Here is a 26,320-nt window from a genome sequence, read left to right as displayed (position 1 = left end):
AGAAAACAATAGTGGGTTGAGTCCAAAAACCAAGATTGGTCAGTAAGTACATCTCTGTTGTCAATAAGGGGCAGAGCTGCTCTGTGGAGGTCAAGGCTGGAGCTATACCCCACATCCCTTCAGCTTCTTCCTCTGATATACTTCCAGGAGAGCTATCACACTTGCTCTTCAGAAAGCTTGGGTTCAGAAGCTCCATCGAGAGGAAGGCTTTAAGAGGCGCAGCTTGTGCAAGGGCTTTCGAGCCCCTGTTCCTTGAATGGTAACTGTTCCTTCACTGAGTGGGATGTTCCAGTACTTGTTTTTCTTTATCTGCTTCACCATTCAGTTGCAGCTAGCATCTTCAATGGGTGAGTAAGGAGGCAGGGCCTTCAAGCTTATTTTTGTTTGCCATTTTTAAGGTTCTCACTGAGCCTTGCTTGGTATTAGATGAAAGACTGGAAAACGTGAGAAATATCCTTTCTCTTTGAAGGTGGTGTGAAATTCTTCCTAATTGGAAAGATCTTTCAGTCACAGAGTGTGAAGCCTCCTATGTTGGGAGAATCTCAACTGCCGAGGCACTGCAGGATTTTCCTCTCCCTTCATAGGAGACACTTTATGAGTAGATATTTTGCTACATTTTTACCTGCTTCTTTGGCAAATCTTAACTGAATTTAGTATCATAACGTAGTGCTTCTCATTTCATTGCTTAGTCATGCCAGAGCAGAGACCTCCAGTTACACAATACACACAGAATTAATCTCTCTGCAGAATGGTGGGCTTGTGAGTGCTTGCTAGAGCCTGATTTGTCATCCAATATATATGCTAGCACATCCGCTAGAGAACTAATGATATCATCAAGATTACAAATGGAAAAGCTTTACTTCATAGCTAATGCTTGTCAGGCTGAATTGCTCAGGCCACACAAGAAGTATTGGGGAGGAAAAAAAAATGAGCCAAGAAAAATTAAAAACAGGGTGAGCTGGAGGCAGTTATACATCTTGTGCAAAACCCCCATGCTTTCATTGTTTGGGGAGAAGTGACGGGAGGTTGATTGGTTGCTTCTATGTTTTTGTGGAGTTTTTTCTTAAAAACTTAAATTAGTTTTCAGTAAACTGTGCTGCCAAAGACTGCTCGGTGTCTGCATGGAGGCTGGCTTGGGGCAGCGCTGGCAGTTTGAGGGTGGCCATGAGGGTATGCAGTGTTCGGAAGAGCACTGTCTGCTTTTTCTGCCTGTTTGCCTCCCCTTCACTCCTGCCTGAAGCTCTCAGAGAACTGAAAGATGTGAGAGTGTGCTACCCTGTTCCCCTGAAGTGCCTTCTTCCAGCTCCCTCTGAGCCACTGCCTGTTCATCTCAGTAAATTTTGTCTTTAAATTATCTTCTGAATGTTTAGGAGACAGCACAATCTCCCTAGATGAGTGTTTTCAGAGTCTGTCTACAAAGGATATGTCATAAAGTTAATTATACTATGTGAAAGCTAATGAATGCATGTGTATTTTTGGTGCTGCCCAGCTGGGAAGCTGACAGGGCATTCCTTGCTTTGCCTCATTTGGCTTTTAACAACACACACCTTTTAATCTTAGTCAGTGACTCACCCTAAGGCCATACCAAATTATCTTGTGGAGCCAAGTGAGTTACACTGAGGGAAGCCCAGGGGAAGCTCTGTTCAGCTGCATGTAAAGAAAAGGCAGGACCCATCTTTTCTTGTTGCAAGGAGTCGAGCAAGCCTTTGGAGGATGGGTGCTGCTGCAGCCTGTGGGTGGGTAAGGGGGTCAAGGAGAGGCAGGTGAAATCAAAAGCTCATGAGGGATTGCCTGGTGAATCTCCTCAAGAGATTTCCTGCTGAGTTCCCCCCTCTGCTGCTCAGGAGAGCTAGGCTGGTTGTGCCTAGTGAATCTGCTTCTCTGCATATCTCGTGGAGATTCCCTTCGTAACCCAGGTCTGTGCTCCCTGTGCCAGCTTGCAGCTCTGCAGCACTCTCATGGCTGTGGCAGCTGTTTCTGCCTTTTATGCTGGATTTGAGGCCAAACAAAGCATGTCTGTGGCTGAGGAAGGTGTAAGGGTGTTTGTTAGGAAAGATGTATTTGTGAGAAGGTACAAGATAGCATGCTAGTGGGACAGGTATTTACAGAAGATGCAGCTAAATAAGGGTGACCTCAAGTCCATTCTCCGAAGCACTGGCAGTTCACACTTTAAAGTCAGTGAAGCGAATCAAAATAATGAACCAAGAAGGTTTCTCTGAGTCCAGAGCATTCTGATAGAAACTGATAGAAATACACTGTCTCCCTCTATTCAAACGGTATCACCCTGTTGTTTAAACAAAACAGTTTTAGAATGTATAAATAAGTGTGATAAGGAAAGTAGAGGGTATTCCAGTCTGAGATGCGTTTAATCAGAATGATTGGGTTTATTAGCCTAATTCTAGGAAATAATAATCAATTTTCCTTACTCAAGACAGTATTAGCATTCATTTTGCTTAATAGGGAATAGCCACGGGTAAGTAGTGCTTAATCAGGTATTAAATGTAAGTGAACATGAAAGCTCTGGAACTTTTGGTCGGGAAGCTGCCAAATCGGGGTTGATTAGGAGAAGACTGAAAATGTAATGAATGCTTCAACTCTTTTTTTTTTTTTTTTTTTTTAAAAAAAAAAGTTCTTCTCCCTGTGGTATTCTTATGTTATAATTGTTTGCAGAAGGTTCAGAAAGACCTCTGAAAAGGAACACACCCCTTGACACACTGCATGAGCAGACATGCACGTACCAGGAGGGTTCATGTGTTTGTATCTTAACCTCACAAACACTCACTTCACTCACAAACATCTGATCTGCTGTGGAGATCAGGAGGGTTTGTGGGCTTGCAAGGAACATACCTGTGTAAAGGGCTGAACATTTTGCTCCCCAGAAGGTCCTGGTTCAGACCATCATGCTCTCTAGGTTTTAAGATAATAAATAAAAAGATACAGGGAAGCTGTTTTAGGTGTAGGGAGACAGCAACATCACACAAAACCACAATAGATATTGTGAATCGCAGAGGTGGGTGGCATTTGGCAGAGAGAAGTGGGGGACAGAGTCTCTGAAGGAGACCAGGGCCCATCTAAGTAGATTTTTAAATACAGGGGGCTGCCACCTCTCTCTCTTGCCCTGTTGCAGAATTTTACAGAGTGCACATATTTGAGTTACAGCTGTTGGCATAAATGTACATAGCTGTAGAAGAGACAGTGGATGCCAAAACCCTGGGTAACTGGAGCAGGATCTCTTTCTCCTACCTCACCTCACTAACCATACGCTCTTGGTTAGAGACCACCTGCTGGGCTATAGGTCAACTTCTTTGTGACCTGGGAGAGCAGTTCTTATATTTAGCTGTTTAAAATTGTACCCTGAAATGAGTAGGAGCTGGTAAATTATGCTTAGATACTGCTTACAGTTATATAAGGGTCTAATAATTGATTTTTTTTTTCCTGTACACCTTAAATGTACCATTCCTGTGGCGTATCTTGTAGTTCACATTTTAACTTGTGCTTTGCAAGGTGATCTCTGGCTTGTGGTTATGGCAGCTCAGCTGTGAGGGCTGACTCTGGCTATGGATGGATTTTGAGAGACGCTGCATAACCTGTTTGAATTCTGGTCCTTTTCTCCAAGGCACCAGTGACCAGGAGGGGCTTGCAGATGCTTGGTTAGTACTCAAAACAGAGGGTGGCTAGGTCCAGTGCTCCCAGGACGTATTTCCTATGGCACAGTCGCTGCCTGGACCTGAAGCTTGCTTTTTTATATTTATTTATTTATTTATTTATTTTCTTGTCTGTCATACTCTGCGGCAGCTAAACAGCAAGTCAGACTGTTGCATAATGTTTTAAGGGCTCTGTTAATTTACTTGTTCTTCCAAAACATTTAAGCCAAGCTGTCAGAATTTTCCATAAGGCAATTAGTTATCTGGTTATCACTGTTTCTCCCCAGGGATCCCTATCTATCACAATGATTCTGTTAACTTAGGAATAGAAAAAGAAATTATTTTGCATTCCTTGCAATTGTCAGTCAACAACTTGATTTGATATCTACCAGATTTTTTTTCTTGTCTCTTGCTGCACGTCTCAGCCCTGGACCCCTGCTCTGCCTACATCAGCCTGAATGAGCCCTGGAGGAACACAGATCATCAGATAAATGGTTCCCATGGCCAGCCGACATGCGACAATCAAATCAACGGAGAGTGGTATCGCTTCACTGGCATGGCTGGTGATGCTATGCCTACCTTCTGCATCCCAGAGAACCACTGTGGCACCCATGCTCCCATTTGGATGAATGGCAGCCACCCGCGAGAGTCTGATGGCATTGTCCCACGCCAAGCCTGTGCCAGCTTCAATGGGAACTGCTGCCTTTGGAATACCACAATTGATGTCAAGGCGTGCCCAGGCGGGTACTATGTGTATCACTTAACCAAGCCTAGTGTTTGCTTCCATGCATACTGTGGGCGTAAGTAACTGCTGAGATCGCTTCTCTGAAACCCCTTTGTCTTTGTGATGCAGGAGAAGGCAGTGAGCATCCATATACCCGGGAGAGATGGTGACTGTCTTCTGGCTTTCTCACCCAGAAGTGTGTCAGGTGATGCAGTGCAGATGGTGGCCTGTCTATATGAGAAAGATTAGACAATCTCACCTCTGTGAATTCTAGCCTTTGTTCAGGTGGTGGAAATCTTCCGTAGCTGACCTGGCCACAGTGGTTTAATGCTCTCTGTGGGCCCTGTGGTTTGTCTGGCATGTTCCCAAAGTCAAAATTTGCATTTCTGACTTAATTAAAATAGATTGTTTCTTATCAGCTTTAGTGAAATCATTCAGCTTTCCTAATTTGGACTGGGTCTATAACTGATAGACTAGACACAGGACATGAAGCTGATGGTATGAATACATTATTTACATTGCATGCTCAGTGTTTCTGCTGACAATGTTTTGTCATACCCTAGATTTTTATGACATCTGTGATGTGGTGGATTGCCAGGGCCCATGCCTGGACACCAATGACTGCACTTGTTCCCTGGGGACAACACTAGGACCTGATGGACAGACATGTCTTGGTAAGGGTGAAAATAATTTGTCTCAGTTACTAACACTTTCTTTCCCCTTTCTTCCATTGCTCGTGTCTCAATCCATTGTCTTACAAAGCAGTACAAAAGAGGAAAAGTATTCTGAGAGGAGTTTTCCCCCCTTGCTGCCTAGAACAGGTTTTTGATTCTGTAAATGGTTCCTGCTCTCTTCCTGCGGGGTGAGAGAATGACATCCCATGACCGAACACATTTTGGTGTCACGGGAGCTGCGCACGTACCGAGGCTAGACTTGCTTTCTGCATGGTTCAGCTGCTGAAGGCAGCAGCTTCACTGTCAGTAGCAGTTCCTTTGCAAGATCACGGTACAGTCTCATTGGTATTCAGGAACCGCTGTGCCATTTGTCATTAGAGATTTCCTCTCACCTGCTCTGTTGAATGCCTCTTTCCTCCAAGAAAAGTTTTGCTGGCTGGTGGAGGGCTACACACACTAAGCTTCACCATAATTACTCCCCCTGTGGGGCATTGTCCAGGGCCTGGGGCTTGAGGAAAGCCAAAGGGTTCTAAGTCTCAGCACAGCTGCAGTGTTTTTAGGCAGCATGACGAGGTGGCATTCAGGAGGCTGGCACTTGGTGGCTGTGCTGGCAGAGACTAGCATGACCAGGAGGGAGGTGGAGGGCTGTGAGAGCAGAGCAGGGGAATGTGGGCTTCAGGGATTTGCAAGGGAATCCCCGTGAACCTCTGTGGAGAGGATGGCTGCAGTTGTGCATGTGGTGCTGGGAGGAGAGCACCTGGACTACAAAGTCTTAGTAAGAAGATGGTCTGTGGGGCTATGGAAGGGGCTGGGAAGGGGTGGCTGTTGAGGAGCTGCAGAACCGCACTGATGGATAGCAAGAGGTGATAAAGCAGGAGGAAGGGGTGCTAGTGTTTGGGAGAAGTGGGATCTCATCTTTGTCTTCGTGGCTTAGTTAGATCAAGTTGAAAGCAGAGTTGGTCCAGGAGGCTGTGTGGCAGATCAGTTTCTTCCATACAGACTACAGCTGACAAAGCAGGTGTGGGTGGTTTCTTTATTCACACTCCTCATGTCTGTGGGCATCGGGGTAGGGGCTGCAGTCTGCGGAGAGAGCAGCCTGGCTCTAGTGCAGATTCACACTTGTCACGCTGATTCTGCAGAAGGGTTTTGCTTAAGCTGCTCCACATCTCTGTGGCTGAGTTGGCGCTCTCTCAGCTAATTAGAAGTATTTATTGGCTGCTTCTGTGCAATACTTCCAGTCATAGAAGTGCCCTTGACAAGCACCAGCACTCAATAAATGTGTGGCAGGCTCTCAGGAAAGGATTTCCTGCAGCAGGAAGGCATGCAGGAGTCCTGAGCCTGTCTGCACGTGCTGCAGCTGCCTTCATCCCACTGTGGCCAGGCAGGATTTCTGCACTGCTGCTTCTCTTTATGATAACCAGATGGCACAACGTCTCAGCTGTAGAAATCACACTGGTTTACCTGCCTGCAGCCTCTCTTGTTGTATGGCTCACTCATCTATCTAATGACTTTCTGTTGTGTTGAGTAATTGTGCAATCTCATCTCTGAGAGCAATCATGCTGGCATTCTGGAGAAATCAAACAAATCTGCATTAGCTTTTCCTATACCTTTCCTGTACGGAGAATGTTCTTCCCTTCCCAGCTCACTCTAAGAGGGAGGCTGAAGATGCTACAGTAATGCCAAGCAGTTCTGTCTGTGACCCTCCCTGTGCTAGGCTGTCTTCAGTATATTATATGCTTTGAATCCTAGAGTAGAACTGCTGATCCTAAGTTACATTTTCATTTGCAAACTTACTTAGGGGTTAGTTTAGGTCTTAGACATTCTGTCATGGATCCACCAGCTTGGTGCTTTGCCTTTGACCTCTTGAATACCTGGACCCATGTTGTACTAAGCCACGGTTAAAGTCAGTTCAGTGCTCTCCTAGTCCAGTGTCAAGAAAACCAGCCTGTATCCCAGAAGTGCTGGTTTTCATGGCAGTCGGAGAGCAGGGACAGATCTGCTGTGTGCTGCAGAACTTGGAAGACTGGCGAGGTGATTTGCTGGGTACAACCCTTAACCAAATTAAGCTCTAGGACCTTCTGACAGCATCTTCATGCCTTTGCTAGTAGCACTTTCCCTCTTTACCTTCTGTGTTTAAGCAGCTTTAGTTTTATTGTTAGCAGGGAAAGTGTGGAGCCTGTCACATGTGTGAAAAGGGAAGTGTCTGTATGTGTCTCTTGGACATGCTTCCTGCCTCCCAAGGCAGGGTACCAGCCATTTCTTTGGCTAAAAATATTCAGTTCACGTCATTTGTGGAAAGAGACACCACCAGCAGCTGCAAGCTGTGGGTGCTGTTTATGTGTGGGACCACTCATACCTAAGAGAGCTCACCTCTCACCTTTCTCTTAAAATGGTATTTTCCTTTTTTCTTGGGTTTAAGGGTCTGACGTCTAGTAAATGATGACTTCTAAGCTGTTTTGGTGAAATCCCACGTGAACCTTGATTGATAACCTCAGCATTAAGAGAAATCATTAGTTTTGTGGCTCAGCAAGAACAATGACTGTCCCCTCCTCTCTGTTTGATTCACTTTTTGCACACAGAGATTAAATCAGGTTGAAGAATGAAAATTTCAGAGAACAAAGTACTTTTGGGAAAAAAAAAAAAAGGCAGAACATAGAGGAACTTCAGCCTTTAAAACAGAAAATTAGGAGGACTTTTCAGAGATTGAGGCATCTGCTGCACTTTTTCCTCAATAAATACCCTCAGCACTCTGGAGGGCTCTTGCCTGGAGCTGAATACAGCCAGCACAGAAATGTGACACAGGTGTACTATTCATGGGTATATTGCTTTAGGTTATAAGAACTCAGTCTAGGCCTAGTACAAGGTTATTCTGCAACCTTTATCCAGAGTCTGCTCCAGAAAGCGCGAGATGCCAGCTCAGGCACTTCTTTCTTCTGAGCTGGAAAGGCAGGAGCCACAGCTCTGTGGAAGGCTGCAGAGGAGCGGAGCAGGGAGGGCTGTCATGTGGCAGTGGGGAGCTAAGCCCGCAGAGGGAGTATCTCAGAACTCGGCTCTTCATCTCGTCTTTAGCACTGCGTGTCTGAGCAGCTAATGGCTGTGTTGGCCTGTGTGGCACCAGTGCCCAGGTTAGGTCTTACCATGGTGAGCTGACCTTTCTGTTCTGCAAGAACACCTGAGCTGCCCGGTGCAGGGAGCAGCCAGAGCTGGGACAGGAAAGCAAAATTATCGCATTTCTCATTATGTGGCTTTTCTTGGAAAGCTTCATGGGGTTCATTAAAATGGTTTGGTTTGGTTTCAGCTTTGTTTATATGTTTAGAGCTGGTTTTTATCCTTGTGTCTTTATTTTGACCTGAGGGGTGAATCATTTAAAATTGCTGGAGGATAGTTGACCACCTGTACCCATAGCAGGTGTGATACAAAAAGTAGATAGGGTTTATTTTTGACTAGTTCTGGTATTCATCTAGTTTTACTGTGCAGTGAAGTCATGTTGACTTCATTTTAATGTGATTGCGAGTGGAGTGGAACATAGTTTAGGATGAGAAGATAAATGAAAACATGAACTCTCCAGCATGTGGGACCAGTTTGGAAGCTTCCCAGTGAGACTGTGTCCATCTTCACTCTGAAATGGCTGTGCTGTGCATGCAGTCTTTCCCTCCAGGTCTGCTTTGTTCCTGAGGTAGACACAGCATAGCAAAACACTCCACTAGCGGTCTGTAGCATTCAGTGGGATTACTCATCTCTGTTGCCCTGATCCAGGTCATGAGGTCAGGAAAGCCAGTCCACGGTCTGACCAGTGCGCCTGTGTAGCAGCTTTTTGCCAGCTATGTGTTTACCAGGGGGCACGTTATGACAGTGGGGTTTGATTTTTTTTTTTTTATTATTATTTTTTTTCCAGATGAAAATGAGTGTGAGCAGAACAATGGAGGCTGCAGTGAATTCTGTGTTAACCTGAAGAACTCCTACCGCTGTGAGTGTGGGATCGGGCGCACTCTGGGAAGTGATGGGAGAACCTGTGAAGGTGAGGTTTCAGCTATTGCAGTCTGCTGGAAACTATACAAGTCATTCCCCTTCCCTTGCAGCACTAGTTCTTTCTTGGCTCCTTGCAGCTGGGATTAAATGTCACTCATATCACTTCTGTGCTCGTCAGTGGGTTTATTACTGAAATGTCCTTCTAATCAAGCAGAGAGAAGTCTTCTTGTTGTTTGTTAGGATTTGCTTGTATTTATCTCCATGGGGGAAGAGGCAGCAGTGGATCAGGAAGATTAGTTGTCCAGACTGAAGTAGTTATTGCTAGATATGCTGCAGTTTGGCTCTGGAGATTTGTATGATAGTTGTGCAGGGGAAGATTTAATGTTGCTGGTTTTTGATAGATAGCATTAGATATGGAGTAATGTCATGACATTAGACTAGAGCATGAGGATCATTTAGCCTCCCAGAAAAGAGATTGAGGAGAGGGGGTGCCAGTCTGTAAACAGAAGCTGGATTTGAAATTAGAGCTGCATTTTCACTGTTTGATTTTTATAAGTGGTTAGTTGTGGGTTCTGCTGTGTGCAGCTGCTACAGTTACTTCCCAGTGGTGGCACAGCTGGGTTGAAAACCCTTGATGAGTTTAGACTGGTAGCTTAGCAGGGGTTTGAAGACCAAATTGTAGGTTTGATCTGTTGTCACAAACAATGTACAAACATCTTTGAGCAGAAATATGAAAACCCAGCAAAAATTGACTTGTGCCTGATGTTTTCTGTGGTCAGCTGTAAAGAGCAATGTGCCTCCTCCCAGGCAAAGCTGCTGTGTTGTATGTTCACAGATACTGTGGTGTCTCAGACAAGAATAACAGCTACAGCTGTGCCTCAGTCTTGAGCTGCCCAATTGCCAGATATTAATACATTTGCAGCCTCCATGCAACCTTATATCAGCTGCTGTGTGACAGACATCCATGGTGCAGGGAAAGAGAGGGATTGCCGTTATATTTTTGAGCTGGGCTCCACCCTTTGTGATTTGCTGAGAAATGGCTCCAAGCTGCAGGTTTTGTCTCTGTTTTCCCCCTCTTTGATACCAAAGTACATTTCATTGCACTTGTGTGAAAATCTCCTCTCTGAGCTGTGTTATTAAAACGTTGCTCATTCAGACAATGACACTTCCCTAGGGAAAGCTATTGTGCAGAGTGCTCCTGAAGTATTTGTTGTGTGGAGCCAAAAGTGGTCTGTGGGCTTTGTCCCTTCCACATCCAGCACTGAGCTGGTGGGGTGTCACACGAACCAGCTGTGCTACATGGCAGTTTTTATTCCTCAGCACTGCACTCTTCTGACAGGGCTGGAATAGTCTGTGCTTGGAAGCTTGTTTATTTCTGCTGTTCCCAAAGTTGGATTTTAGGGCCTGTGATATATCATTTAATTTCCCCTTCCATAAGAGGGATTGTGCTTTTCACAAGTTTAACACTGCTGCTGGGAATTTTTACAGTCTTGTTAGTGAGTTTTATTTTGAAAGATGTGCCCTCAGCTTTGTAAGCCATTGGAGTATGTGATTTACTTGTGAGCCACCTCACAGCTGTTGCTAAAGAGAACAAATCTAAGAGATTTAGCTTGATTACATGAGCTGGTGAGGCTGAGTAGGGTTATGAGTATCTCAACATTTCCATTATAATGGTTTACCCATTACTTTGTTCAAGCTGTTGTTTTCCATGCAGTGTGTAAGACTGAGTATGGGATTTCCATTCTTTTCTTTACATTTCAGAGAAAACTACAGTCATTTCTGACTGCAGGCTTATGGAGAAATATTTTGTATTTATGATTTGTTTAAATTATATGAACTATTATTTTACTGAGAACATCTAGTAATATTTATCCTAAAGGGTTTAAAAAAATCAAGCAGTGAAGGTTTGTTGTTTTTTTAAAAAAATCATGATATTCTGCTATTTTCTTTATACTAGAAAGCCAACAATACCTGGAAGTTACCTTATTTGCCTTCAGTTTTCAGATCTTCAGACTGTATTTGGGTGACCTTCTAGGCTCTTTTCTGCAGCTGTAGTGGCTAGGAATATGTTTTACACAAAACCTCAGATCCTCAGAGAGTTGCCTCACCTGAACAGAAAAGATATAAGGAAAGACGTGATAAATCTTCTAAATAGCCATGCTGCCCTTTCTCCTCTGCATTTTAGAATGGGGAAAATTAGGAGGGGAATCAACCTTACACCACGAACGTGTTCTGTCCCTGTGATAATGTACTTCAGGGTAGCTAACCTCTAAGCTTAAAACTTGTAAACTAGCACAATTCCTGCTAAACAAACTCCTACGAGCAGAGCTGCATCCTCAGCCTGCAGAGGGGAAGCAGGAATCCAGTATGCCCACCTCCATCACAGATGGGAAATCCACAGGCAGGGAGTGCATCATCTTCTCTCTGGTGTTCCCTGATGGGAATAGGAACTGGCTACCGGCAAGTCTTGTCTTCCCCAAAACACCTCCCCTGCAAATCTCAGGGCTTTAATTCTGGTGATGACTAAGGGAGTGAGTATGGTTCCACATAGAAATTTTAAGAGGATTTTCCTTCCACCTTTTTAAAGTAAGAAACAGCAGAAAAATTTCATTTAAGAGGATGTCTCAGAAGTTAGAAAGGGCCAAGCTGAAGGTTGCCTATTCAGCTTTCTTATGTACGCCAGTTATAGCATGCAATTTAATTTGGTAAGCTTTTTCACAGAATTCCTTGTTAACTTCATGGTGAAATGACAAACATAGAAAATTGTACTATTAAAAATAGGCTTCCACTGAATTTTCTTGGAAGCAAGCTCTCACCATGCTGTGGCCTTTGAGCTCTGTGTTGGTTGTACTGTTTGTTAGTCAGCCAGGAGTGTATACTGAGGCCTGCACAGCCGTCACACAGCTGTCTGGGGAGCAGCGTGTGCTAATTTTCCTTTGTTTTGCAGAGATCGAAGGCTGTCACAATAACAATGGAGGCTGCAGCCATACCTGTATCGAAGTGGAAGACACGTACCAATGTGAATGTCCAAGGGGACTTGTTCTGTCAGAAGACAACCACACTTGCCAAGGTAGGTCAACAAAATCTCCCTGACAGTCTCTGTTCCCTGGACGCCAAAAGTGTGTCTGAAGGAACTTTTCTTCTTGTTTTTGTCATCTTTTTTTAGTTTGTGCTTTCCAGTTTGGTTAATGGAGCTTTGTCATTAATGACAGATCATCCAAAACTGAGAGCCTGGAGGTGCTGCTTTTTTTACCAAGCAGGAGAACAGACACAGGACCCGGCTGGGTGCATCTTGCATCACAGATGGTTTTGGCATCGCTCACTTAAAATTAAGATTGCTTAACATCTCCTGTTATATTGCTCCGCTTCAGCTCTGTGTGTCTTTGACAAATTTGTGGTATTGGACTGAAATTTTCTGTGTTTCAAACTGGGCTTTAAAAATTTCAGCTCAAGTGGTTCAATCCTTTCCAAGAATGAGAGGGGCCTTTTTTTGCCCAAGTATCTCAGTAGCCGTTCCAGTAAGCATTCCTGTGTCTGGAAGCAGGGCACTGGTTCTCATAATAGGTGTTTCTGCTGTCCCTTGGAAAAGTGCCCAAGATAGAATCTGAAAATGGACTGTTGCTTCTGCTGCATTAGAGGCAAGCACAATGTTATCCTTGGAAGACCTTCCATCTGAATTTTACTCCATTCCTGTACGCAGGGAGTCCTTCTTGCGGACTCATTTGCACCTATAGCATTGCACGTGGAATAAACATGTTCCCTGTTTTGGGTAGCAAGAGCTGAGTGAGATTTCCTTTGCAAATGCATCCAAGCTCTCAGGGGTCAATTTAGCTCTGCAGCACTGAGTGCAGGGAGCCAGGGGATCAGGGAGAAGTTCCTGAGGGCATTGAGAGTTAAGCAGAGGGTCTGTAGCTCCTCATATAATGACTTCTTACAAGCCAGGACTTGCACCCTGGATTCTTCCTGGTCTTGTAATCTCACAGCTAGCTGAGCTCCTGTGTTGCTGAAAGCATTGAGCACCCTGTGTATCTTACAGAGAAGATGTCTACTGTGATCTGCTGCTGAAGGGACATTCAGTCAAAACTGCATGTTGGGAAGAGCTATATGGGCATGTGAAAGGCAGATAGAGGTCATGCTCTCTGGTGGGTCTCATCTGACTTGGCTGGCCACTTCTCAGATTTGTCAGGCTCGGCACAAAGCTGGAAAAGGTACACTACTGCCCTGGTAGAGACAGACCTCATAGCGCTCTGTTTGTGTTCTGCCTTGGTGGGCCCATAAAGAAACCTGTATGGTTGCTTTGAAACATTTCTGTGGGAATTTGCTAATGGGCTGGACTCAAGCCATAGCCAGGACAGAATCTAAAATGCAATAAAAGGGATTCTGTCATGGGCTAATTCACTTGGGTTTTAGATAATACCAATGACCCGGTGTTATCCCGGTGTGCTGGGAATCTCCCGTAGTCTGATGCGTTACCGAGTGCTCAGACATCAGTTAGAATAGATCCAGATTTTGTGGTGGCCAACAGGGCAGGTATGCCTCAGAGATGAAGTTGGAATGGTTCTACTTGATGAAATTTGTGCTTTTTAAGCTTTTTAGAAATGCAGGGTACTGTTGTCGGGGCGAACATTGCACACTTGGGAGTCAGTAGTGCTTACTGCTCCAGCAGAGCCAGGTGGGGAGGCGGAGATGGGGATTTCCAAGAGCTGTGATTATACTTACTGATTGGAGGTGTGATTGATGGATACAGGCCAGAAAAGGGAAAAGTTCTTCAATCCTGGCTCCCTGAGGCAATGCCAGCAGGGTGTTAGAAGGCCATGCATTTCTCAGCCAGTGTTTCCCCTTCTTCTGAAGCTGCTAATGAGAGCAGCAGCGCTGCTGGGTACCAAGCTGAGGCTTGAGATAGAGAATCTCATAAAGCAAAATTGCTTGTTCTTTTGGTACATCCTCACACAGTGGTCTGCAATTTTGAGCACATATGACAGAATATATCTGGAACTTGACCACACAGTTTTTTTAAAGGCATCCAGTCAGGTTTATAGTGGCACAATTAACAGCGCAGGGCAAGCACAGCTGCCTGAAGCAATTGGATCTGCAGCCTGTCAACCCTCTGCACTGCCTCTACATTCAGAACAAACATTAATAATCTTCCACAGAAATCAGAATCTTGGCCACAGTTTTTCCCACAAAGACACCAGCCAACAAAATACTTGAAATTTTGCAGACCATCCTACTACCCCACCTCTTCCTGAAGTGTAGTGGTGAAATCCTGTTCTCCCCTCTTCCGTGCCCAAGCCTCATGTGCAGCTAAGAGGGTGCAATGGTGTAATTTGTGCCTGTAGCAGTGGTTCAGGGCTCCCCAGCACCAGAGTGCCTATCTTACTGAGCAGCCGATGCAAAAAGATAACCTCTGCTCCAAGCAGCTGTACTTGGAAAGGCCAAGGAAGGAGCCATACGCTGGACGAAGGACGTGGTGCCAGCAGTAGCAGACTGCAAAATGAGCGTTGGACTCACCACAGAAGCTTCCTGCTGGGGTCAGGGTACTTGCAGACATTGGTGCAAAGCAGAGTTTAAAGCGGTAACGAGGAGACTTTCCCTGTGCTTACAGGTGTTCAGCGGTGTTTGAGGGTGAAGAACTGGAATGTGTGACTGGCACGGACTGGGTGGGGCTCTTGAGCCTCACAGGCTGGGGTGAGCCCAGGGCAGGGATGCAAGAGGTGGATGCTGACAGCACATCAGGAGAGTGTAGCTCTCTGAACAGATGCAAGAAGTTGTGAATACAAGTGGTTTCCTTGGCACCCAGATTAACTCATTTCGGCTGGGCAGCTCAGCCTTGACAGTCAGGACCTCATCACTTGCACTGGAAAAACATGTCTGCATATAGTCACGGCTGCGTTGTCAGCTCCTTTTCGGCTCCCCCTACAATGTTATTGCTGGCAGTCTGTCTTGGGGGAATCAGGCCTGCTCAGAGCCGAATCATGCTGGTGCACAGTGTCTCTCTGCTTGCAGCACCACTGTTAAATTGGTAGAACTGAAACACTGTTCTCTATTGATGACTTTTCTGTGTACAAATGTCTAGGGTTGGTTGAATTGTGTTACCAGTTACTCTGAGATGGTTAGTATAAGGAGTTTCCCAGAGTTTTTTCCCCAATAGTGATGAGTTGGCTTGAATCAAAAGTGCATCTGCTCACAGGTTTCGTTCACTTGTTTCTGTGCCCAGGTGGTGGAGTGTACACTGAAAGCACCTGCAATGCCAGAGCAGAGGTTAAATGGGTGTCCCCTCTTTCTTCCCCTTTGTGCCCGTCAAAGGCATTTAGAAACGGAGACAGCCTGAATCAAGTTGCTCCTAAACTTTGGAGGATTGCAGCTGAGATCCAAACTGTCTTGCCCTGAATTACGACTTTATAAAAGCATTACATTTTTTTATTAAATGAGTTACTAGAACAGTGAAGCTTTAAATCCAAATTGAGCCAGTTGGTTCTCCAAAGGATGTTCATCTCTGTCTGGGTTGCACTGTGTTCTCAAAGTCCCTTTGTCTCCTTGTGAGTTTTGCCATTTGACACGCTCAGTTACTGCTGCTGTGGATGGAGGAAAAAGTTAAGGTAATTCTTAGTTCTTTAGTTTTCTGTTCTAACTCAGCAATGTCATTATGAGAGCATATTGCTTTGGGCACACTGCATACATTTTAGCATATCACCTTGAAAAGATCAACTTTTAATAAAAAATACTCCCTGCAGGTACACAGTAGCTATTACAAATACCTTAGCTGGGACAGGAGAATTTTTTTGTAAGGGAGGTAAAAGGCATGTTTTAGCAGTGTGCCTTGCATCCAAGATCCAGAATCTTGGATTATATAATTAATGATTAAAATTAAGGGAAGGCAGATCATATGAATGTCAAGCATTGGGACTGTGAATAATTTTAGGAAAAAGCTTGGGCAACTGGTATATTTGAAAAAAGTTTTGTCATGTGATTTTAAAATATGATAAATGGAACTTCTGCAGCGGTTTTGTTTTTCTGGCTGAAACTAGAATATATGCACCAGTACGCTTGTCCAGTATCTAACTGAATAGATATGTTTACACTCAAGGACTATCTGTAGTAATTACTTTTTCATTGAAGTTTATTACCTTTTCTTTCCTCTGTCATTTTGTCCAATCTTTTTTTCTTTTGCTGCTTACGTAATGTAATTTTAAGTTCTAAAAGTTCACATGGATATCTGTATCTAAATTCAAAGGTTGGAAGGAGTTGGAATAAGTGAGCTAATTAGGTTGGTTTGTCAGAGCTGGGTTTATTGCTTATGAAAATATTACGGCATTTTGAGGTGCTTCCATTTTAGCTCAGCATCTGTATGGATTACTCTGCCTTGTTTTGACATGTTCTGGTTTGATGTAAATCTGATTAAGGGTTTTAAAAAATGCCTTTGCCTGGTGTGTGGTGAATTTGAAATCTGTATCTGAGAAAGGCGCTTCCCAGGACACAGCAGTGCAAGAGGTATCAGTCAAACCTGCACTGAGTATTAAGTATAGCTGGAAGTTACTGCACAGCTAAGTTCCTGTTGCAAGTGTAGCGGTCATGTTAATTGTTTTTTGTGGCATCGCTGCATCAAGAAAATTTGGGGTAGTTGGTAGCTCAGGAGGTTTGCGTTGTGTAGGTAGGAATGTAAGATAGGTAGTTAGATTACTACGGTAAGATAGTAATCATAAATGCAACATATGATCCCCCTTTTTTTACCCAGTATCAATCGGCATAGCCCTTCCCCAGCTCCCTGGTAGATTTGTAGTGCAGGCTGTTATTCTGGGGACTTTTCTTGTAGTTCCAGTGCTGTGCAAGTCCAGTTCTATTGAGGTGAGCATCCCAAAGGACCTGGTTGGAGGCCTGGACCTTTCCCTCATCAACACTTCATGCAAAGGAGTGTCCAATGGCACTCATGTCAACATCCATTTCTCCCTGAAGTCCTGTGGCACTGTTGTAGACGTACGTATACCCATTGCTGTCCTGTCTCTTGGGATCTCTGGGATGTGGGGACTTGGCTATGGCTTACTTGGGGAATAAAGCTGATTTAGCTGTACCATCAGAGCAGTTCCCTGTGTTGCTGTGCAGTTGGCCTCAGACTAGACCTGGGGTGGCACCCCAAAGTAGGAGAGCTCGTTTCCTCTCCTGTCCAGTGGTGTGCATCTGTCAGCATAGGTACTGCTTTCTGCTCACCTAGCACTTGACAGAGGCAGCTTCACTATCATTCCGGTGCAGAAATCGCGAGTGGTGTCACCCTTCACCCTCCTGTTGAGACAGAATCTGGTCCCCCAATAATAATATCTCAAAGGTTATGCTGGCAGCTGGTCAGGAACCAGAGAGCTCATCTTGGGGGGTGGCAACTGGAAGAAAATTCTTCTGCTTCATGCAGGAGTACAGTGCATCAAAGTTGACAGCAAACTGATAGAGGCTTTTAGTTCATAGGTAAGGATGAACTTCATTCTAGTTGCAGCATATAAATTCACAAGCTGTTCTGTCAGTGGCTAGTTTATGTCTGAGTTTCCTGAACAAGGTAAACTCAGCAACTAGTCTGACCTCGGGTCTTCTTCAGTGATCTCCCCTTTCCCTTAAACTCCTTTCTTTGCTGCAGGTAATAAATGATAAAATCATTGCCACCAATCTGGTGACTGGCTTGCCAAAGCAGACTCCAGGAAGCAATGGGGACATCATTGTCCGCACTGGCAAGCTGCTGATCCCAGTGACCTGTGAGTTCCCACGCCGGTACACCATCTCTGAAGGTTATGTGCCCAACCTCAAGAACTCTCCCCTGGAAATCATGAGCCGCAACCAGGGCATCTTTCCCTTCACTCTTGAGATCTTCAAAGACAAAGACTTCGATGAACCCTACAGGGGTGCGCTTCCTACCCTCAAGCTCCGGGACTCTCTGTACTTTGGGATTGAACCCTTAGTACATGTCAATGGACTAGAGACACTGGTAGAGAGCTGCTTTGCCACTCCTACTTCAAAAATTGATGAGATCCTGAAGTACTACCTGATTCAAGATGGGTGAGTTGACTGTTTCCTCTCTTGCTGGCTATTAGATGGGAATGGGTAGTGGGGCTAAGTTGCATTGCCTGTGTGACACAGGAGAACTGTCACTTCTCTACAGCGACTTATCTGCTGTGCTCCTAGTAATCACCAGCAGCCAAGCCTTTCAGCCATCAAGCTGAAACCATCTGTCCCATCAGAAGTGATTAGAAGCGATGGAAGGCAGTGAAAGAGGTTACTCCAAGTGCAGCCTTTACAGGATATATTTCCCTGTAACTAGCCTCGTGGATAATTGAGTTGGATCCTATAGAAAAGATATCCTTCCTGATATCCTCTCTCTGCCAACCTGCAGATTGCCAAACCAATCGGCAGAACCCCGCCAATGGCTGCGTGCCACTGCCGCGCAGCCGCTGCAGCAACTGGAGTTAATGTTCCCATAACAGCCCTATTACAGTGTGAACTGGAAGGCTCCATGGCTGGTCCAGGTTGGAGCTCCCAGAGCTCCCCTTGCTTTGCTCTCTCTCTGTCTGATGCCTGTCACATCACTGTTACTGATGCAGTAAGCTTAGGGTCCCTCAGTCTGGCTTGTAATTTTCTGAGATGTTTGGGGTTAGTGGTCTTTCCAGGATATGCTCGTAAAAAGCTCACAGTGGATCTGTGGGTTCACGGTTATGGGTTTTGCATCTGAGGTTGGGGGAGCATTGCCGTGGGCTCCTCTGTGGCTCCTAAGATGACCCCTGTTTTCAGGCACTTGTTTGGGTGCTAACATGGCAGTGCGACGCTACGACATTGCTGTGAAGTGTTTGCATCCAGCAGCGCCTGACAGCTTAACCAGACAGCACTGTGGAAATGTCACAGTTGGGAACCAGTCTGCTGTCCTCTAGAGAAGAAAGTCTAGCCACATAATATCTAAGACATACCCAAGTGTCATAGCCCAACAGTCAAGGGACTGTGCTTGTACACGTTCTGTATTCTGTTTGCCAAACCATCTAATGAGGACAACAATTATTTCCTCCGCTGCCAGACTAAATCACCCACCGTTACAGCTGGTGATGACAAGCCCTGTGTGATTGTCTTGTATCAAAAGGGTCCTGCAGAGTACAGTATGCAAAAATACTGGTTTTATTTCCTTCTGACAAAGGTTTCAGCGTTAGCTTGCTCTCCCTTCATCCTAGGCTGCAGCTCTTCTGTGCCTGACATTTCTGCAGTTTATGAGCAGATTTGTAATGGAAGGATTGATTTATTGACTCCCTGGTTTGGCTGTTCCTGTGGACCCTTCACAGAGTCAAGGCTCCAAACATTCATTCATTTCTCACAGTGAGTGAACATGGTGGGATTCAAAACAGTGGCCAAAACCTGAACTGAATAGAGCAGGGACAGGGCAGAAAATGTCATTTCTTGAATTCACCACAGCACTATTTGGAAGATTTAGGGCACCAGCAGCCCCTTTGGTACTGTTATCCTGCAGAGGGCATTAAAACTTCACCGAAGGGAAAAGTGGGCTGGAGTCGGCTGGCTGGAGCCTCACCCAACCTGCTCTGCTCTCCAGCTGTCACTGCAGGCCCCAGCGTCCCCCGAGGTGCCAGCCCCTGTGGGCTGTGCTGTATTTAAATTGAACCACTCGCTTAGACCAAAGGCTAACGATGTGCTATTGAGCTAACTGCAGTTGTCTTTCTGTGTGCTCACACCAATTAAAAAGTAAAACCAGGTGAATACACTGCTGATTTGTCCCTGCCCCAAACAGCTCTGTAACAAACCAGTTTTTCCTTCCATCAACCCAGCCCCAAAAGCCCAAGGCAATAAAGGTGGGATTTTAAAATCAGTTTGATGATGTAGCATCAGACCACAGGAGTTAACTGCAACTTCCAGAAGGAAACTGTTAAAATTTGTGGGGATATACCTTAGACTGAGGAATGGGAAAATTCCCTCTTGTGTTTTCTTCCCTGTTAATTCCCTGCCATGTCCAGTTGGCAAGAAGTGGGGGTCACCTCCCTATGCTAATGTGACCATGCTGGAAATCAGGATTTTCCCAGATCCCTCCCCGCTGTCTCTATAAAACCCTGTACTGCTGCTAGCCCAGCCAGCCAGCCTCAAAGCAGCTCTCCCATTTCTGGTCTTATTCTTCCTCTTTCTCAAAACAAAAATAAATAAAAGGCATTGACTGGTTGCACAGGTGATAAACATTGAAGCTGTCTGGGGCATCTGGAGCAAGGTCATGTCACCGAGGGCAATTGTAATCTGATGCGGTCAGGAGCTGTGATTTATCTGAGCATGGTGTGGTTAAGGTAGTTCCTTTTCAAGGCTCAGCTTGTTACACCTCCGGCTGCCCATTGTTTATAGGCTGATGTGGTTGTTCTGTGACCAAGCCCTCCTTTTTGTCTTGCAGTCCTCCAGTAAGAAGGTCAGAGCACAGCTTCCATGGCACAGTTGCTCTCTGCTCCCCTAACCTAAGCACATTGGGCACAGGAAGGGGTTTATTTTCACCATGTCCTGGCCAGGGTCACCTATTTTCTTTCAATACCTGTGCTTCCTGCCCTTTCTTACTGCTGCAAGGTGGGAGGAAGAGTCTGGGGGTTTCCTAGGAGGGTGGGACATGATATGGTCCCATACAGAATGCAAAGGGGCCTGACTCTGCGAATCGGGAGGTTTCTGAGCTCTTTTTGTCATGCTGCAATGCATTTGTCAGAACCCTCCATAAGACATACTCAGGGGCATGGTAGGGGCTCCATGTATCCCTGGTTCCTCCTTGTTCTTCCATTTTCCCTCTCCCCAGCGCCAAACCAGTAGGTTTCCTGCTACCAGTGAGGAAGGACTTTGGAGAACCTGGAGTTTAGGAGTCAGTTTGAGCCAGCATCCAAGAATCATCACAGGTTATATGCTCACAAATGAGGACGTGCCTATGAGTTGACTTTATGGCCCCAAAGTTTGGCTCATAAGGCCAAAACTTATGAGAAGTTTTTTAACTGTCATTCTTTACAATCAGATGCCTTCAGGAATGCTACTTTTAAACGCACTTTTTTCCTAAACAACATAGTAATGTCTAGTGTTTGGCCTCAAGGGGGAGGAATCGATGTCACTTTTTCTAGATGCGCAATGTTAATTCATTAGCTCTCCTTGGATGGCTTTTTATGTTTGCCTCCCAGGCAAGTTAACTAGACAAGCGCTGCAGACAGGGATATCCCTTCAGACCGTGACTTCAGCTGGCTGGGAAAAGCTACAGAAATACACAGTGGTGAAAATAACGTTAGGATCAGACCAGTGCTTAGTGCTCCCATGAACATACAGTGCTCTCTACTGTACGTAGCTGAAGGGCAGTTCTGGAGGGATTGCAGAAGGCTGCCACCCACCGAGCCGAGTCAGCCAAAGAGCACAGAGATTTCCAAATACGTGTTCTAGTAAAAGCAGAGCTACATATAGATACGAGGTTTGCTGCTGTTTGATAATTGAACATGTCAAATGTCAGCATTTCTGACAATGCGTTATATATTTCTGGTGTAAAGATGGAAGCTAAGGATTTCTGCAGGAGTAGGACTTTCATCTGTCACTGTTACCTTGTCTCTTCCGCCACCACTTTTTTTTTTTTTTTTTAGTATCTTGCAAAGTCCACATTTCTGGAATTCACTGGCTAGAAAGGAAAAGCAACATTGTAATGCAATATAACAGCAGCATCTGGGCCTCTTAAAATGCCTAAGGCTTTGTAATAGGCAGCAGTAATTATCAAGTCACTTTTTGTCTTGCTGTTTCTCTGTCAAACTCTAAATAGGCTGTAATGATTTATAAATAGACTGCACCTGGAATGTAACTTTTAATAAAAGTACCTTATTTTCTTGCAGTTCTGTGACCTCTCACATGATCGTGTAGTACTAGTGATGGAGAAATTCAAATTAGGAATTGTAGGGTAGTCAATTTGAGCTGTCCGACCAAGTCCAGCAGGACAGTAACTGATGTAAAGCAAAGTAAATCTGATTTTTTTTGTGGTTTTCATCTTCTGCGATATTTTAGTAATGTGGGTTGAGACTTCTTCATTTTAAGCATGATTTATGTGCATATATATGTGTATACAGAAACTACATAATATATACTGTATAACAGTTCTGTTGATCACTGCAGACTGTTGCACAGGAAGGTAAAATGAGGACAGACTTGCCTGCAGCTCTCTGGCAGTCCCTCTGCCGAGGGGACTGGACCATGTCCTGCCAGCTCTCTGCTGCTGAGTTGTTCTTTGTCTGGAGATGCTATTATCATTGCTGTTGTTTTTCCCCATCATTCCCGAATTTTCTCTTGTGGCCAAAGAGGAAGTAACATGGATGGTAGCTTAGCTTGAGAGCGCCAAACCCTCCTTTCCTTTCTCTGGTTAAATAGGCTGGACTGATTTTTTTCTCTTTCTTTTTCCATTTCTGGGAAACCCATTAAAGCCTATCCCTCTGCTTTCCTCAGCTGCGTTTCTGATGATTCAGTGAAGCAGTACACGTCAAAGGATCATCTTGCCAAGCATTTCCAGGTTCCTGTGTTCAAGTTTGTGGGCAAAGACAACAAGGTAAGCTCAAAATACACCTCTTAGATTTGAGCTGATGCAATATCTGAGGGAGTCTCAGCACAAAGACAGATGCGGTTGTGCCTATTCCAGCAGTTGTGTCTTTCAGGAGCCTGACATAGGTACTTTAGGAGAGTGATAAAAATGACTAAAATTAAATAAAATGTGGAGAATATTTGTGGAACATCAATGCCTAGCAGGCTGAAATCATTGTTGTTTCCAGGGTAGTCTTAGCGGACCTTTGTATGCTGGGTGAGAAAAGTGTTCCCAGTCACTAGGCACATTATGCAGTGTCCTATCTTTAAAACCGGACAATCTGTAGTTCTGAACCTCTTCAACCTTCTATCTTCTCTAGCTCTTTTGAGTACAGATGCCAGCTTTCCAGATACAAGGCCACCACAGTGTTTGATTCAGTGTGAAACCAGGCCGTTCAGGCTGGTGGCACTCTGGGGCAGAACCTTTGTAGTAGGAGGACAGTTGAAGGATAATGCCATTTTCCTAATGCAAATAGCTTTCCTTTTCTGTGCTAGAAGAAATCAGGCCTTACAGTTGCGGTTATGCTCAGCCAATACTGCTTGATCCAAAAGGCATAAAGCTGCCGTTGCAGCTACTGGAGAGCCTCAGCAGAGTTAAAAGAGATGAGATCTTTCAATATTCAGAAATTTAATTTTGCTGTCTGATTGCCGTTGCTGCCTCCAGCCTGTGCAGTGGATTTTGCTTCAGACCTCACTATTGACCAAACATTCACAAATATTTGCTTCCCTAACTGCTGCTTGCAGGGATCTTGCTTTACTGTCCTTGTCCTTTAGAGGGCAGGGAGCAGGAATCTTGTCACTGTCTGCCTTTACTGTGCAGAAAGAAAAGGCCGCTATCTCCCTGCCCTTTGTGTTCTCCTCCTCCCCCCAACTGCCAGTCTTAACCCCTCATCAACCTGCATTTTCCTCATTTGCCCCTCGGTCTCCTAGCTTTATGTCTGCTCAGCTCATGTCAAATTCTCTTGCACGTTTGTATCAGTCCATCTTTTTGTGAGGCTTCATGCATTCTTGGCCGCCTTCCTACCGTGCAGCTCCTACCCATCCATGCAAGCTCTTCCAAGCTTATTCCTAGCATTTTCATCCCTTCCTCTGGAGGATCTTTTCATGCCTTCATATTGCCTGTCTAGCCCTTGGCTAACAGACAGACACCATGCTCTGTGATCCTGGCCAGGCACTCTGGAAAATGTGCTCTCTCCTGGGCATGTAAGAAAAGAGATGGAGCCAGCAGGTTTGGCTGTGGATGGCAATGGTAGATACGGAGCTTATTGATGCAAGGACAGAAATGGCTGTACAGTGGGAATGCTGTCACGCATGCTCTGTGAGAGCTGGTAGCGCTGCCAGTCTGATTCCCAGATCTGCACATTGACTTGGCCTGCTGTCTCACCACCTTCCAGGAGGTGTTCTTGCATTGCCGCATCCTCGTGTGTGGGGCGCTGGACGAGAGCTCTCGCTGTGCCCAGGGCTGCCGGAGACGCGTGCGCAGGTCAGCGGAGACAGAGGAGGAGGAGGAAGAGGAATCTGTTCACGTGACAAACCACATCTTGACAGGTGGCCCCATCAGAATCGACTTTGACTAAGACCCACTGGAACAACATCTCCACCTGAGATGGACCTTTGTTATCAATGCCGCCTTTCATGGTTGTTTGAGAAACAAAAAGTATTTGGTAAAGCCCCTCTTGAACCTCAGGACTTGTTTCCCTAATTGTGTGATGATTATTTGTGAAGTGTGTTGGGCACACGAGGCAGCCCTCTGAGTGCAACCCAGACCACAGAACAGTTTGGTTTTACCTGCGTTTCTTCCCCAACAGCCCTTTGGCTGAAGGGACCCTATTGCTTTGCAGGCCTGAAGCTTGTCTTTCCCTAAATCCACCTGCAGGCTCCATAGGACTGTTCGTCCTTGACTAAACAGAGGTTACTCAAGCCCTTCTTCCATCAGACAAGACAAATAGTATCGCAGCTGAATGTGTTTGCTATATGCAGTTCTGTGAATGATGCTGAAGCTTTTGGATGTGATGAGAGTTTGGGATGACTGTTATTGAAAACATGTATAAAAATATTATATCTCCTAATGTGTAAGTTCTTTGGAGCTATAAAAAGTTGCCATTGCAGGCAGCTTGGATCTATCACAGGCACATTTAAATGTTATTTTTAAGTACTAAAAGGTATTTAATAAATACCTTTTAAAAAGTTTTTTTTTGGTGTCTTTTGATAATTGCATGCAGTTTAACAGTGCTTCCTCTTGTATTTAGTGTATAATTTTTCTCTCTCTTCTTCACCCACCAAATCCTTGGTGCCTTTCATAAGTGCTGTAGCACTTGATTGTAAGAAAAAGACCATTAAAAATCTATAAACACCCTTCCTCCCAAGTGTGCTGCTACCAAGTCTTTGCTTGAAACTTGTAATGCATTACTCTGGTCTAGAGAAGCTGTGGCTCTGACAAAGGGATTAGGGGAATGTGCATTAAGTATTTATAGCAATCAGTTGTAATGCAGGTAGTTCTCGCGATGGAGTTGTCCCCAGTGAGCCTGGTGACAGGAGATGTGGCAGCACTGTTTGAGTGACTGTGCACATTCACGGGCTCCTGGTGGGTGAGAGCGGGCCAGGGATACAATTAATGGTGATGGCGGCAGCATCACGGTTGTCAGGAATCCCTTTGGGCCATCAGGCTCCTTCCAAAGAAAATAGAGTGGCTGATCAGCTTGGGCTCCTCTGGGCTTTATTCAGGAGCAGGAGCGCTATGTAGAGAAGGATTTAGATATGTGAGGTGAAAGGAAGGAGGCTCGGTGAGTGAGCAGTGAAGGACAAAGCAATAGAGGCAGGGCTGGAGGATGAGAGAGGAAGGATCAGTCTCCACCGTTGGCTGTGGCACTGCAGGGTGTTCATGGGGTTTTCTGTAAGAAGCTTCACAGTGTGCAGCTGTGGCCTGTGTGTTTAGAGGTGTGCTGGAAGGTCCCCCTAGCTCGAATTACTCATTTTCTACTTTGGTTGAAGCAGCCAAATTGCTGCCAAGGCTAAAATTTGTTGCGGCTCTCAAATGGATGGGGAGTCTGTTTGAAGGGACCATTTAGAAGGGAGTCACAAATCACCTCAGCAATATTCCATTTCACAGATTTATTTATTTTGGTGAGTGAGATTCCAGTGAGGAATGGGCGCTTGATGGGCTGGGAGTTTGATGATTTTTCTCAACAGCTTCATGGCTGCTTTTCCAGTTTGGGAATATGTGTGTGCACGTGTCTGTGTTAGAATAAATGAAAATGTTTCTATGATGATAAGTAACTGTAAGTGGAAAGGCTTTTCATGTGTTTATCTAACAATATGTGAAAGAAAAAGAAATGAAAAAGCCTCCTTTAACTGCTGTGCATCTCCTGGTTCTGCTGATTCACGTGTGCATTAGGACCACACAGGCAATTTCCCGCTGCCACTTTTTTTGTTCAGGCAGCCCCTGCTAAATATACTTGTTTTGATAAAGCAAGAGCTGGGAAATGAAATTAGCTTATGCCTTCTGGAGGGGCAACTGGTGTTTTCTTGTTCGTGTGAAAGTGATGTGATGGAGTGGTGGAGGGAGAGGTTAATTTCCTGGCTTATTTCAGTTAGCGTGCGCATTATTTGGTTCTTCCTGATAAATTCATATGAAGCAGCTTTTCTACTCTGCAGCTTCTTAGTTGAGTAATCTGGAAGAGTAATGAGGAGGAAACACTGGTCTGGGTGGCCATGTGAATGGA

The 26,320-nt window shown here is 45.1% G+C and overlaps 1 protein-coding gene across 1 annotated transcript; it reads left to right on the top strand.

Annotated features, from left to right (window-relative positions):
* Nucleotides 1-97: 97 nt before the first annotated feature.
* OIT3 (oncoprotein induced transcript 3) lies at nucleotides 98-24,952 on the top strand. Its single transcript, XM_056351056.1, has 9 exons — nucleotides 98-347; nucleotides 4,070-4,444; nucleotides 4,932-5,042; nucleotides 8,938-9,060; nucleotides 11,959-12,081; nucleotides 16,825-16,985; nucleotides 17,632-18,047; nucleotides 22,467-22,566; nucleotides 23,993-24,952. The coding sequence occupies exons 1-9, from the start codon at nucleotides 257-259 to the stop codon at nucleotides 24,173-24,175; spliced, it is 1,683 nt and encodes a 560-aa protein (XP_056207031.1). The 5' UTR covers nucleotides 98-256; the 3' UTR covers nucleotides 24,176-24,952.
* Nucleotides 24,953-26,320: the final 1,368 nt, after the last annotated feature.

This window comes from Falco biarmicus, chromosome 9 (genome assembly GCF_023638135.1).
Source record: "Falco biarmicus isolate bFalBia1 chromosome 9, bFalBia1.pri, whole genome shotgun sequence".
Classification (NCBI taxonomy): Eukaryota; Metazoa; Chordata; class Aves; order Falconiformes; family Falconidae; genus Falco; species Falco biarmicus.
The sequence above is the reverse complement of the archived record's forward strand: the minus strand, read 5'-3'. Positions and strand labels throughout refer to the sequence as shown.